The 12,287-nt window shown below is 41.2% G+C and overlaps 2 protein-coding genes across 8 annotated transcripts in view; one reads left to right on the forward strand and one right to left on the reverse strand.

Moving 5' to 3' along the window:
• ino80c (INO80 complex subunit C) overlaps nucleotides 1-7,152 on the reverse strand; it is a 47,616-nt gene extending 40,464 nt beyond the window's left edge. For all 4 annotated transcript variants that reach the window (XM_041184213.1, XM_041184212.1, XM_041184216.1 and 1 more), the window contains exons 1-2: nucleotides 7,018-7,152; nucleotides 983-1,224 (exon numbers count right to left, since the gene is read on the reverse strand). In XM_041184213.1, coding sequence (XP_041040147.1) covers nucleotides 983-1,108 — 126 coding nt within the window. In that variant the 5' untranslated portion in view covers nucleotides 1,109-1,224; nucleotides 7,018-7,152. The remainder of the gene's footprint in view (nucleotides 1-982; nucleotides 1,225-7,017) is intronic.
• The window catches only part of galnt1 (UDP-N-acetyl-alpha-D-galactosamine:polypeptide N-acetylgalactosaminyltransferase 1), a 214,193-nt gene continuing 208,796 nt past the window's right edge, over nucleotides 6,891-12,287 (forward strand). For 2 of the 4 annotated variants that reach the window (XM_041184211.1, XM_041184209.1), the window contains exon 1: nucleotides 7,152-7,274. The gene's annotated coding sequence lies outside the window, so the exon portion shown is untranslated. Of the gene's footprint in view, nucleotides 7,275-12,287 lie in introns of all 4 variants that reach the window. The other 2 variants (XM_041184208.1, XM_041184210.1) reach the window with 2 other exon arrangements.

A 12,287-nucleotide genomic window follows, 5' to 3' on the forward strand; every position in this document is an offset into this window, starting at 1 on the left:
CTAGTTTGTTGATCGCAGTAAAAGTCACTGGAATTCAAATATCTTTTTAAAAGATGTTGTTTTCCTTGAGGATTGTAACACCTGCCATGATTCATTTACTCTCAATATTGACAGTCAGCTAGAACAGAAATAGGGAAAATATTTGACTTCAATGAAATTCTGCCAGAGATAAGGGGGTGAGAAACAAAGGAAAGTATATCACCTCCTCATAGCTGAAAGCACAAGAGGGGTTGTGTGGCATTGTAAATTAGCATATGGTTCCCTTCCTCTCTGGGATTTGAGTTTGAATCCAGCATAAATCATAGATTCATCAGACCTGTCATAAGGGATAAAACGCCTGTGGGGATTTTCTTCCTAGAACTTTTGAGTAAGTGACCAGTGCCTCAGCCACATCACAATTGTCACAATGTAAAGAATGGGAAAGGGCAAGGCCATGGAGGGTTTTAAAAACTAGGATGAGGATTTTAAAATCAAGGCTAGCTCAACCAGGAGCCAATATATATTAGCAAGTTGAGGGAAATAGGTGCAAGTTAAGACACGGCACAGAGTTTTGGATGATCTCAAGTTTATGGAGGATATGCTGTGGGAGGTTAGCTTCGTTTCTCTCCACAGATGCTGCATGACCTGCTGAGTATTTCCGACTTTTTCAGTTTTTATTCGTGGTCAATCCAAAGACAACTAGCGTGACAACTCTTTGCTCAATATTTATTTCATATCACGAAACGCTGATAGGAGATCATGCATTTCCAAATGCAAAAAGGAAAGTTAATTGAAGAGTGTTTCAACTCCTTTCATGCCAGAATCTTTGATTGACTTATTGAAGCTTACAAACAAACGCACCCTTTTCTGATACGCTGTGGGCGTATCATCTTGATACAGCAATGTTGCTGTTTGGTTTAATCTGTTTGCTCACATGCCTGGGCGCTCCCTTTAACATATTAATATCCGCGGTCAATATTAACCACACACTTTTTATAATTACCTGCCCTATTTTCTTTTTCTTTGCTGCTGCACCCCCGCTGTTTCCCGGACTTGTCGGTCTTTTCTTATTACGATGTTTCGAAGGAGTCGATGCCACCACTGCCACTGACGAAGCCAAGGCCGCCATTCTTCTCCACGTTTCCAGGAAACCAAGGCGACAGAACCAGTGCGCAATTACGCCACACGTAAAACCGTGACGTTCCAAGGTGATATAGGCACGCGTACTACGTCATTTCAAATGGTCTGGGTGGAGTTTAATTTTAAAGGTATAAAGTCGAATTGTGTCACTGAGCAATGGCGTCAGTTACAAATAATGTAGAGCTCAAATGATTTTATATCTGTTTGATAATTAAATAACTGAAATTGTACCAGAACTGAGTTGGTAGAAACATAAGTGCTGTTGGATTATTTCACAGAATCGTTACGGCGCAGGAGGCCAGTCAATCCATCGTGTGTGCACCGAGTCTCCGAATGAGCAATTCCCTTCGTGCCTTCTCCTGGCTCCCCATGACTGAACATTCTTCCTTTTCAACTAACAGTCTAATTACCTTTTGAATTCGGAGATAAAAACAAAAACAGAAATACCTGGAAAAACTCAGCAGGTCTGGCAGCATCGGCGGAAAAGAGCAAAGTTGACGTTTCGAGTCCTCATGACCCTTCAACATAACTAAGTAGAAATAGGAAAGGGGTGAAGTATAAGCTGGTTTAAGGAGGGGGGGAGGGGGTAAGAGAGGGGGGTTGTTGGCACAAGCAAGCAGTGATAGGAGGAGATAACCAAAAGATGTCACAGACAAAAGAACAAAGAGGTGTCCGGCCCATCTCCTACGCATCCACCCTCACGCCTTCTCCTCCCTCCCAGAAACATGATAGGGTCCCCCTTGTCCTCATTTATTACCTCACCAGCCTCCGCATTCAAAGGATCATCCTCTGCCATTTCCGCCAACTCCAGTATGATGCCACCACCAAACACATCTTCCCTTCACCCCTCCTCCCCCCCGGCAGCATTCCGTAGGGATCATTACCTCTGTGACACCCTGGTCCACTCCTCCATCACACCCTACTCCTCAACCCCCACCTACTGCACCTCCCCATGTAAATGCAAAATATGCAACACCTGCCCCTTCGCTTCCTCACCGTCCAAGGGCCCAAACATTCCTTTCAAGTGAAGCAGCATTTCACTTGCATTTCCTCCAACTTAGTCTATTGCATTCGTTGCTCCCAATGCGGTTTCCTCTACATTGGAGAACCCAAACGCAGACTGGGTGACCGCTTTTCAGAACACCTTCGGTCTGTCCGCAAGCATGACCCAGACCTCCCTGTTGCTTGCCATTTTAACACTCCACCATGCTCTCTTGCCCACATGTCTATCCTTGGCTTGCTGCATGGTTCCAGTGAAGCTCAAAGCAAACTGGAGGAACAGCAGTTCATCTTCCGACTAGGCACTTTACAGCCTTCCGGACTGAATATTGAATTCAACAACTTTAGATCTTGAACTCCCTCCTCCATCCCCACCCCCTTTCAGTTTCTTCCCCCTAACTTTTGTTTTTTCCAATAATTTATATAGATTCTTCTTTTCCCACCTATTTCCATTATTTTTAAATGTATTCCACCCATGGTTTATTTCACCCCACCCCCACTAGGGCTACCTTGCTTGTCCTGCTCTCCACTCTTAATTAGCACATTCTTTTAGATAATATCACCACCTTCAACAGCTCTTTGTTCTTTTGTCTGTGACATCTTTTGGTTATCTCCTCCTATCACTACTTGCTTATCCCAACACCACCCCCTTCTTCCCCCCCAACCCCCCTTAAACCAGCTTATATTTCACCCCGTTCCTATTTCTACTTAGTTCTGTTGAAGGGTCATGAGGACTCGAAACGTCAACTTTGTTCTTCTCCGCCGATGCTGCCAGACCTGCTGAGTTTTTCCAGGTATTTCTGTTTTTGTTTTACCTTTTGAATGCCTTGATTGAACCTGCAGCCACCACAGTCTCAGGCAGTGCATTCCAGACCTTGACCACTGTGTGAAAAAGTTCTTTCTCATGATCACTTTTTTTTTGCAATTTACTTTTAAGTCTGTGCTCTCTCATTCTTGATTCTTTCATGAGCGGGAATAATTTCTCTCTCTCTACTCTGTCTAGCACCCTCATGATTTTGAATACCTTGATCAAATCTTTTCTCAGCCTTCTCTTCAAGGAAAACAGTCCTAACTTCTCCAGATCTATCTGAAGTTCCTCATCCTTGGAACCATTTTCATGAATCTTTTCTGCACGCTTTCTGCCTTCACATCCTACCTAAAGTTCGGTGCCCAGAACTGGACGCAATATTATTTTTTCTTTTAAATTTCTATTTCAAGAACTCACAATTGCCTTTTCACCCACTTTGGTCTTTCTGCGTTACTTAATGCTTCACATGATCATTTATATTATCTAACAGCATTTTAAGCAGATGGAGGCATAAAATTAGAAAGCGTAATAGATTAAATAAATGGGCAAAACTGTGGAAAATGGATTTTAACAAAGGCAAGTGTGAGGTTATCCACTTTGGACCTGAAATGCATCAGTTGGAGTATTTCTAAATGGTAAAAAGATAGCAGTGGATGTCCAAAGAGACTTGGGGTCCATTTGTATAGATCATTAATAAGTCATGTACAAGTATCAAAAAAGAGATCTAGAATACAAGAAGTTAGAAGTCATGCTACAGCTATATATAGCCCTGATTAGACCACACCTAGTTTGGTATGTTCTGTGCTGGGCAAAACACCTTAGGAAGGATGTATTGGCCTTGGAGGGAGTGTAGTGTAGATTTCTCAGAAAGATACCTGCATGACAAGAGTTAAATTACAAAGTGAGATTACATAAACCAGGATAAAAGTAAGAAATTCTGGAAATACTCAGCAGGTCACGCAGCATCTGTGAAGAGAGGTGCAGAATTAATGTTTCAAATTGATGACCTTTCATCAGAACTGGGAAAAGTTAGAGATGTCATAGGTTTTAAGCAAGTGAACGGGGGAACAGGAGTGGTGGTGTGGTGGGGGAGCAGGGAGGCTGGAAAGAAGAAAAAAGGGAAGGTCAATTAGAGTGTGGAAGACAGGAAAGATTAAATGACAAAAGAGCTGGTGGTGCAAGGCCACAGGGATAATGGAATGAAACCGTTACTAGAAATAGGATGTGAGGAAGTAAGCTGTGGGAGTCACTGATCTATTGGATGAGAGCCCACCTCCAGAAATGAAGACAGAGAAGTTGAGAAAGGTACAGGATTGAAGATGAACTTCTCCAGATACTGGGTTGACGTTTCGAGTCCTCATGACCACCGATGCTGCCAGACCTGCTGAGTTTTTCCATGTAATTCTGTTTTTGTTTTGGATTTCCAGCATCCGCAGTTTTTTGTTTTTATTTTTTTTCTCCAGATACTTCCTTTGTTTCTTTATTTATCCCATTACTACTCCCTTTGGCCTTGTAGCACAAACTCTTTTGTCATTTAATCTCTCCTGTCTTCCACCCTATCAGAGATCTTTTTTTCTTCTTTTTCCAACCTCTCCCCTTTAAAATTTAAGACATCCTTAACTATCCAAGTTCTGATGAATGGTCATCAACCTGAAACATTAACTCTGCTTCTCTCCCCACAGATGCTGCCTGTCATGCTGAGTGTTTCCAGCATTTTCTATTTTTATTTCAGATTCCCAGCATCCACAATATCTTGCTTGCTTTTGTTTTCACACAATCTGGGATTGTATTCCCTGGGATTTAGAAGATTAAGAGATGATTTGATCAAAGTTTTCAATATATTGCGGAAATCTGATAGTTTCTCTCTATTTACCCTATTTCCATTGGTTGGGGAATATAAAACGAGGTCTCACAGCCCAAAAATTAGAGCATGACCTTTCAGGAATGAGGTTGGGAAACATTTCCACACGCAAATGGTGGTAGAAGTTTGGAACTGACTTCCACAAACTACAGTTGAAGCTGGGTCAATTGCTCATTTTAAAGCTGAAATTGATTGATGTCTGCATTTCTGTTAACCACGGGTATTAATAGTAGAGGTGGGCTTAATTTTATGAGGAGTGGCAATCACCATCTGATTGCCACTCCCCTCCTTTTTTGACACCCCACTAGAGCTCTGCATTTCTGGCCCAGACTTTTGAATTGGGTCTCTTCAGAAATTGGGAGTGTACATGCTCTGGGAGTCCTTCTTGGTAGGGCAGGATTGTCAGGTGAAGCCAAGCCACCCCGCCCCCATTTTTTAGTTGCTGTATTTTGGTAAGTCTTCATTCACTAACACAGTGAAAAGTTTTATCACACTTAAATAGCTTTCCATCATATTAGTTAATGAGTGTGAGTAAGGTAAGTGGGTAGGGTGGCAGTGTGATAGGTGTAAGGGTAGCAGGGTGAGTTGGGTGGTGAAGTCAGATCGGGGAGAGTCAGAGGGTCAGTGGGGAGTTGGAGGGTCGGGGGGAGTCAGAGAATCGGGGATGAATCTGAGGTTTGGAGGGAAGTCAGAGGGCAGGGCAGGTGTCAGGGGTCGGTGAGCCAGTGGGAGTTTGGAGGATGGGAGTCGGTTGTATAGTTATCCTGGAGTTAGATATGGTTTTCTCCTGTCTAACACCTCCTAGGCAACTACAAACATATGAGATAGGAGCAGAAGTAGACCATTCAGCCCCTTGAGCCTGCTCCACCATTTGATAGGATTATGGCTGCTCTGTTTTGAATTCCACATTCCTATCTACCCCTGATAACCTTTAATTCCCTTGCGAAACAAGAACCTACCTCCCGCCATCTTAAAGATATTCAATGACCCCGCCTCCACCACCTTCTGAGACAGAGAGCTCCAAAGTCCACAATCCTCTGAGAGACAAAGTTTCTCCTCATCTCAGTTCTAAAAGGGCAACCCCTAACTTTAAAAGTGCCCCTTTGTTCTGGCTCACCCACAAGAGGAAACATCCTTTCCATGTCCACCTTGTCAATACCGTTCAGGATCTTATATCTATCTATCCAGATAAGTTAGTCGGTACCGTCCCAAGTCTCCAACTCTAACTCAGAGTTGGACAAATTTTGGGAGGGTTCTAGATGCAGTGGAGTGGCAATCAGAAGTTGAAACGTCATGGGCAATTCCAGCAGATTCCTTGGATTGGGACTTCTGAGGTGTCCTCAAGTGCATCTTCCAGGGGACCTCTGAGGTACGACCATCCGGAGACCTGAAGATCTGGGCAGTAGATTTAGGTCACAGATGAGAAATTATCTCATTACAGGCTCTAGGGGCTAAATCTCCGATTCTTGTTCCTAAGTTCCTATATTAACCAGCTTGCAAGTCAGTCAATGCATTAACCCTTATCATCAAAGTGTTGTTTCTTTCCTTGTTTCCCCCGCTAACACCTTGCTTATTTCTCAGTCATACTCACAATCACAGGCCTGATGTTTATTTCCAGCACTTCCTGTATTCATTTTAGATTTCCAGCACTTTTAGGCTTTAAAGGTGCTGTAACTTTTGATTTGAATTTACAGCACTGTGCATGGTGAGCTGTGTGCAGTTTCGCAGATCTATAACGAACATGTGCAACATCTGGAAAACGGAAGGTTTAATCAATTGTTACTGGTTCCTTACTGTTGCCAAAGAGACGAAGGCAAAACTGGTCAACTCAATTTTTTTTTCAAAAAGTGAGGAAATGTCGCAAATACATAATGAATTCGTAAGAGATCCTGAAAGGAAGTTTTAAGCAATAAAGACATCAACTTTCTGCAGTGACGTGAATGGTTCCGCTGTGCTTTTCATTTCCGGGTGGCGCTGCTTGTGTTTCCCACTCGGGGCGGGGCGGAGCGGAGCGGAGCGCGAGAGCTAACGGTAAACGGTTCGGCAGCTCAGCCGAGCTCGCGTCACAAAGGGACGCGCGGCGTCATCCCGGCGGCCCGGCTCATGTCACGGCGGTGATCAGGCCGGCGGCGGGATGGTGTGTGCTTGCGCTCCTCGCACCGTTTCTCCGTCGTGTGGAGCTAATTCCCCACCGAGAGTAATCTGTGAGCGGAGTGATCGAGACACATACCTGCCTGCCTCTGACCTGCTGCCTCTCACACGGACATTCCCCACAGTCAGATCCAGCGGCGGCCTCTGAGGAAAGGGAGAAGACAACCCAATTGGCGGCGGCTGGCCGCCTCCAACAAGGGCATTCACTAACTCCTGACCGCTTTCAACTCTTTCTGCGGAGTGAGGTCTCAATGAAGATGTGTCATTAAACAGGAAGGAGAGAGAGAGAGAGAGAGACAGAGAGAGTCAGTCCATCTATCCACACCCAGCGAAAAAGTAAGTGTCATATTAAGCCCGGCTAAAGCACTATCATTACCTGAAGCCCAGAGTTGTCGAAAGGAAGTAAGACGGATTTTTAATCCCTCGAAAAATCGGCCAAGCTTGTACTACACTAACCAGCAACTTGTGTTCTAATTTGGCAAGAAATTGTGTATGAAATACGGCAATTTTAAAAAAATTCTGCTACAGGCGAGGTGATTTCAGAACATGGTCTTTAAAGTCAATCAGGTGGAGTGAATGAATCGACTTGCTGTAATATCTGTAATATGTACATATACATTATATATATATATACATATACTCCCTTTCTCTTGATCTTGCTTCATGATTAACGCACAGATTGCACATTGAGCATTGAGCAATGGGTTTTACTATGTGCTGTACACTCCCAGGACATAGAGATTTTATTTTGATCAGTGTGTCCCGGGTTTAACATTTTTTTAGACTTAATTTCAACTGCCAGTTGAAACTTTCACATCCCACTTTGCTCAAATATAGTCCATGAATAAGTGCGAAGCTGCTGTCGTTATCATGTGTCGCCTCAGCTTGTTGTAGCTTTATTTCTGAAGATCGTGTTTTCGTTGACACTGTTGTGCAATACATTAAAAATAGAAGTTGACAAGATATTAATGGTGGATGCTGCTTACTGTATAGCAATTAAACTCCTCGCTCCGGAAAATAATCATGGGGACTTTAACAATTTATTCTACTTCACTTTTGGTTAAAAATAGCTTAAATTAAACTCATAATCTTTGATTTAATTTTAGTACAATTCAATTGCGATGTTTAGAGCGAAGCTTTATAATGAGGGTGATTTTACCACTGTATATGTTTAGCCTGTCCGAAATACTCCAAGACAGCTTACTTTGGAAATGACCACTAGGGGTAATTGGGTACAACATTTGCATGGCAGTAGATGCTGTACTTGTGTGAACTTTTTCAGTGTGCCCATTTTAACATTTATTTTGTTATGAAATTGGGCTAGTTATTTAGATTTGACTTATATTGGGCAGCTTCTTTAAAAGGAAGTGAACTGCAGGTGTAAATATAATACCACAAATAGTAAATATAGTAAAGCGTATTGGGCTAGTCATTATATAATTTTGAGGTTGTTGGTTATCAATTTATTAACAGTTAATGCGTTAGTTGCACTTCAACATGATTAAGTGCTTCCAGCTTTTTTTTTCTTCAAGTTTTAATTATTTCCATTATTTTCACTTGTTATCATTTTTTCATTTTTTATATTAGATTTGACTAAAATTAGGTGGGAACCACAATATATACAGGGCAGGAAGAATTATAATGCAGATCATGGGGCAGAGTCAGCGGCAGCGGCAGCTTGAATCCTGCTTCTACATTGTGTACTCGGTTTGTTTTCCTGAATGCACTTCAATTTTGCTGATCCTTTATCGATACTTGAGTATAACATACAACATTCTAAATTAACACTAAAAAGGGGAGGGGTTTACTGGCTTCACCAGAAAGCTGACATTGTCCGCAATGCATGAGAATGCATCTTTCAAATGCAACAAGTGGACTATGCTAGATGGTCTCTATACTGTATTAGTTACAACATTTATTCAGTATCACCTATTTTGATACTGTTGCACTAGTTGATCAAGATACAATTGTCAGCACTAAGATTCATCACAACACATGCAACCATTCTAACAAATGTTTCCATTATTTGGAGCTAATCTTGCAGAGAGAATTGCAGCTACCCTTTTCAGACCATAAGACGGAGCAGAAGTAGGTCATTCGGCCCATCGATTCAGCCCCACCATTCAATGAGATCATGGCTGATCTGATAATCCTCAACTGCACTTCCTTGCCTTTTCCCCATAACCTTAGATTTTTAATCAGTAAGGGAATCAGTCCTTCTCAGCCTCGAATATCCTTAACAACCCAGCTTCCACAGCCCTCTGCAGTAAAGAATTCCACAGATTCACAACCCTCTGAGAGAATAAATTCCTCCTCATCTCTGTTTTAAATGGGCGACCCCTTACGCTGATATTATGCCCTCTGGTCCTAGACTCTCCCGCAAGGGGAAACAATCTCTCATCATCTACTCTGTCAAGCTCCCTAAGAATCTTATATGTCTCAATAAGGTTGCCTCTAATTCTTCTAAATTCCAATGAGTACAGACCCAATCTACTCAACCTCTATTCATAAGAAAATCCCTCCATCCCAGGGATCAACCTAGTGAACCTTCTCTGGATTGCCTCCAATGCCAGTCTATCTTTCTTTAGATAAAGAGACCAGGACTGTCCACAGTATTCTAGGTGTGGTCTAACTAGTGCCTTGTATAATTTTAGCAAGACTTCCTTATTTTTATACTCCATTCCCTTTGAAATAAAGGCCAGCATTCCATTTGCCTTACCTATTACTTGCTGAACTTTTATGTTGGCTTTTTGCACTTTACTCATTTTTTTGAATCCCCTCTCCCCCTGTTTTTCTGGTGTGCTTAAAAAGGATAGAGGCAATAAATTCATTGGTGCATCTGCTTGATTCTGAGTATGGTGGCTGGCATGGTCAGTTATTTGTATGTATGGTATTGGCATATTATAAAACACCATGTGCAGTTATTTAGATTTCACTTATATTGGGCAGCTTCTTTAAAAGGAAGTGAACTGCAGGTGTAAGTATAATACCACAAATAGTAAATATTTGCACAAAGCGTATTTCAGTTTGTTTTTAAAGCTTTCCAGTTCATTTTAATTCGAGCCCTGACTGTCCTTCATTTCAGCCAAAGTTGGATGATCAGCATTGACAAGTTAAAAGCACAATTTTTGATCAATCTAAGTGGAAATTATTCATACAGGTACTAATGTTACAAAGCTGATGTTCTAAGGTTTTCCCCTCCGTTAGCTTGTCCTTGTGTTGGCTTCATATTTGACTGCTAAAACACAGCATGTAAAGAATTGCACAGAGGAGGACTGTGTAAATAGAAATATTACACACAACAAAATATGTTTTTTTAAAGTCACTTTGCCCTTGAAATATGTTTGGCTTTTGGGTACTTTATATTCAATTATTAAGGCATGGAATTTTGAGTAGGGAAATATAATTGCTATTTGTTTTTTCTTACTCGGTCAGTGTTTTAGTTTATTTTGTAATGGTTCGCCATAATGACTGCAGTTTACAATGGTAATGCTGTCACCTTCATTCATGGGTGTTACAATAAGTGATTATGACCAGACTGCAATGTTTCCATAAGAATGTAGGGCAAGTCTGAGTATGGAAAGTGAGTCATTGTAACTGGTATTTTCTGAAAGTAAATTTTAGCTAAATTGGTGCACTTAAGACAAATAACTTCGATTATTTTGTATCAAATAAGCTGTACTGACTTTTCAATTAATGTCCCTAATGTGCTATATAAATGGGTAAAAAGGATGCTGCATACTTAGACTATTACAATTTCACTTCTGCAGTAACGGATGGCATATTTTTGTCCTATTATTAGTGGGTGTTCACCATGGTTACAAAGTAGCCAGCACAGTTCTGCAACTTGTATCAAATTTGTAAGATCAATTCTATCTTCAGCAGGCCACAAACAATGTTAGACTTTGAAAGTGTGGTTGGAGGCTCTTAGCTCTAAATACAATGTCACTTTCAGCAAGTTTTTTGTTTTTAGTCACCTGCCTGTGGGTTTTAATGTGCTAAACTTCTATGATATGTGTATCTCATTTCCCAATGCTTGATGCTATAAACTGTGTAATGGTGTACTGCAGCTTCTGAACACCCATTTACTCTTGCTTAAGATACTGATGATCTTTCCCAACAGGTTAGAGAGAAAAAATTAGATTAGTTTTGTATGTTTTTGTGTTAGGTCACAGTGGTATTGTAGAAGTTTGAAAATTGATCACATGCTTTCTTGGCCAGCAAGTGGGTACAGAATGGGGGTCTAAAGATAAATGAGAAAATAAATGGTGGGCAAATAAAGTGTGTGTTCTTTGAATGCGAATTACAAGAAATGAAAGATTATTGCTTAAAAAAAAAAACTTTTTTGTCAAAAAGACTTTTTGTCAAAGCTTTTCGTCTTGCACTCATCGAGACAATTTGCAAGAAAATGCCAATGTTTGGGGAAACAACATAGTTATACTGTATGAGAAGAGAGTGCTGATTAGTTGGTAAGTGGACCCTGGTAGAGACTTTGCCATGGAGTTGCACCAGTTGATGGTTATTGACAGTTAACTGCCCAGCATTGTTTGAAATTTAAACTAGGCAGCTTTACTCAGATTGATCAAGACATTGCCCTGGGAAATGAACCAGTGAATGTCTGTCACTTATTTTGTTTAGCTGAAACAGGTGTTATGTGCACATATTCTTTCTGTCTGCAACGAACAGGGCCCTGTGTATCAATATATGTAGCTTCCAGTACACGTAAATGTGCCATACTGCAAGCCCGATTGACAATCTTAAATTGTTTGTCAGCATAATTCTTAGCACACTGAGGATTATTTAGCAAATGTTGTCCAATCGCAGAATCACATCTAATGCTGGGCAGTGTGTTTTGAGCTTTGCAAGCACTGGCTGATTGGGTATGGTCTTTACCTTGCCTGTTGCAAACAGTGGAAGGGATATGCTGTTTGATATGATCTGTCAGTTTTTGGGATGTATGGCCTACATACCTGGCATTTCACTGGCACTGAAATTAATATACCACATTACTCATTTGTGTGATAGGCAGAACGTATTTTTGGCTTGACAGCAGCATCCTGTTAGTGGCAAATACTGCTCCTGTTGCTATTGCCTAATAGTAACGTGAAATTGGTGCATTCTCCACGGCAGCACCTCTACCAATCAGAATCCACATGCGAAACAGTCAGTAGTCTCTTCTATTACAGTATAAATGCTGTTTCCCCTGACATTGGTATTTTCTTGTGAATTGTCCTGGTGAGTGCAAGATGAAAATCTTTGACAAAAAATGTCTCTTTTTCAACAAGGCGCAAATTCTATACAACCAAACGACTAAATGAAAGGTTGTTACTTTTTTAAAATCTTGGTTAC

This window comes from Carcharodon carcharias, chromosome 3, assembly GCF_017639515.1.
Source record: "Carcharodon carcharias isolate sCarCar2 chromosome 3, sCarCar2.pri, whole genome shotgun sequence".
NCBI lineage: Eukaryota > Metazoa > Chordata > Chondrichthyes > Lamniformes > Lamnidae > Carcharodon > Carcharodon carcharias.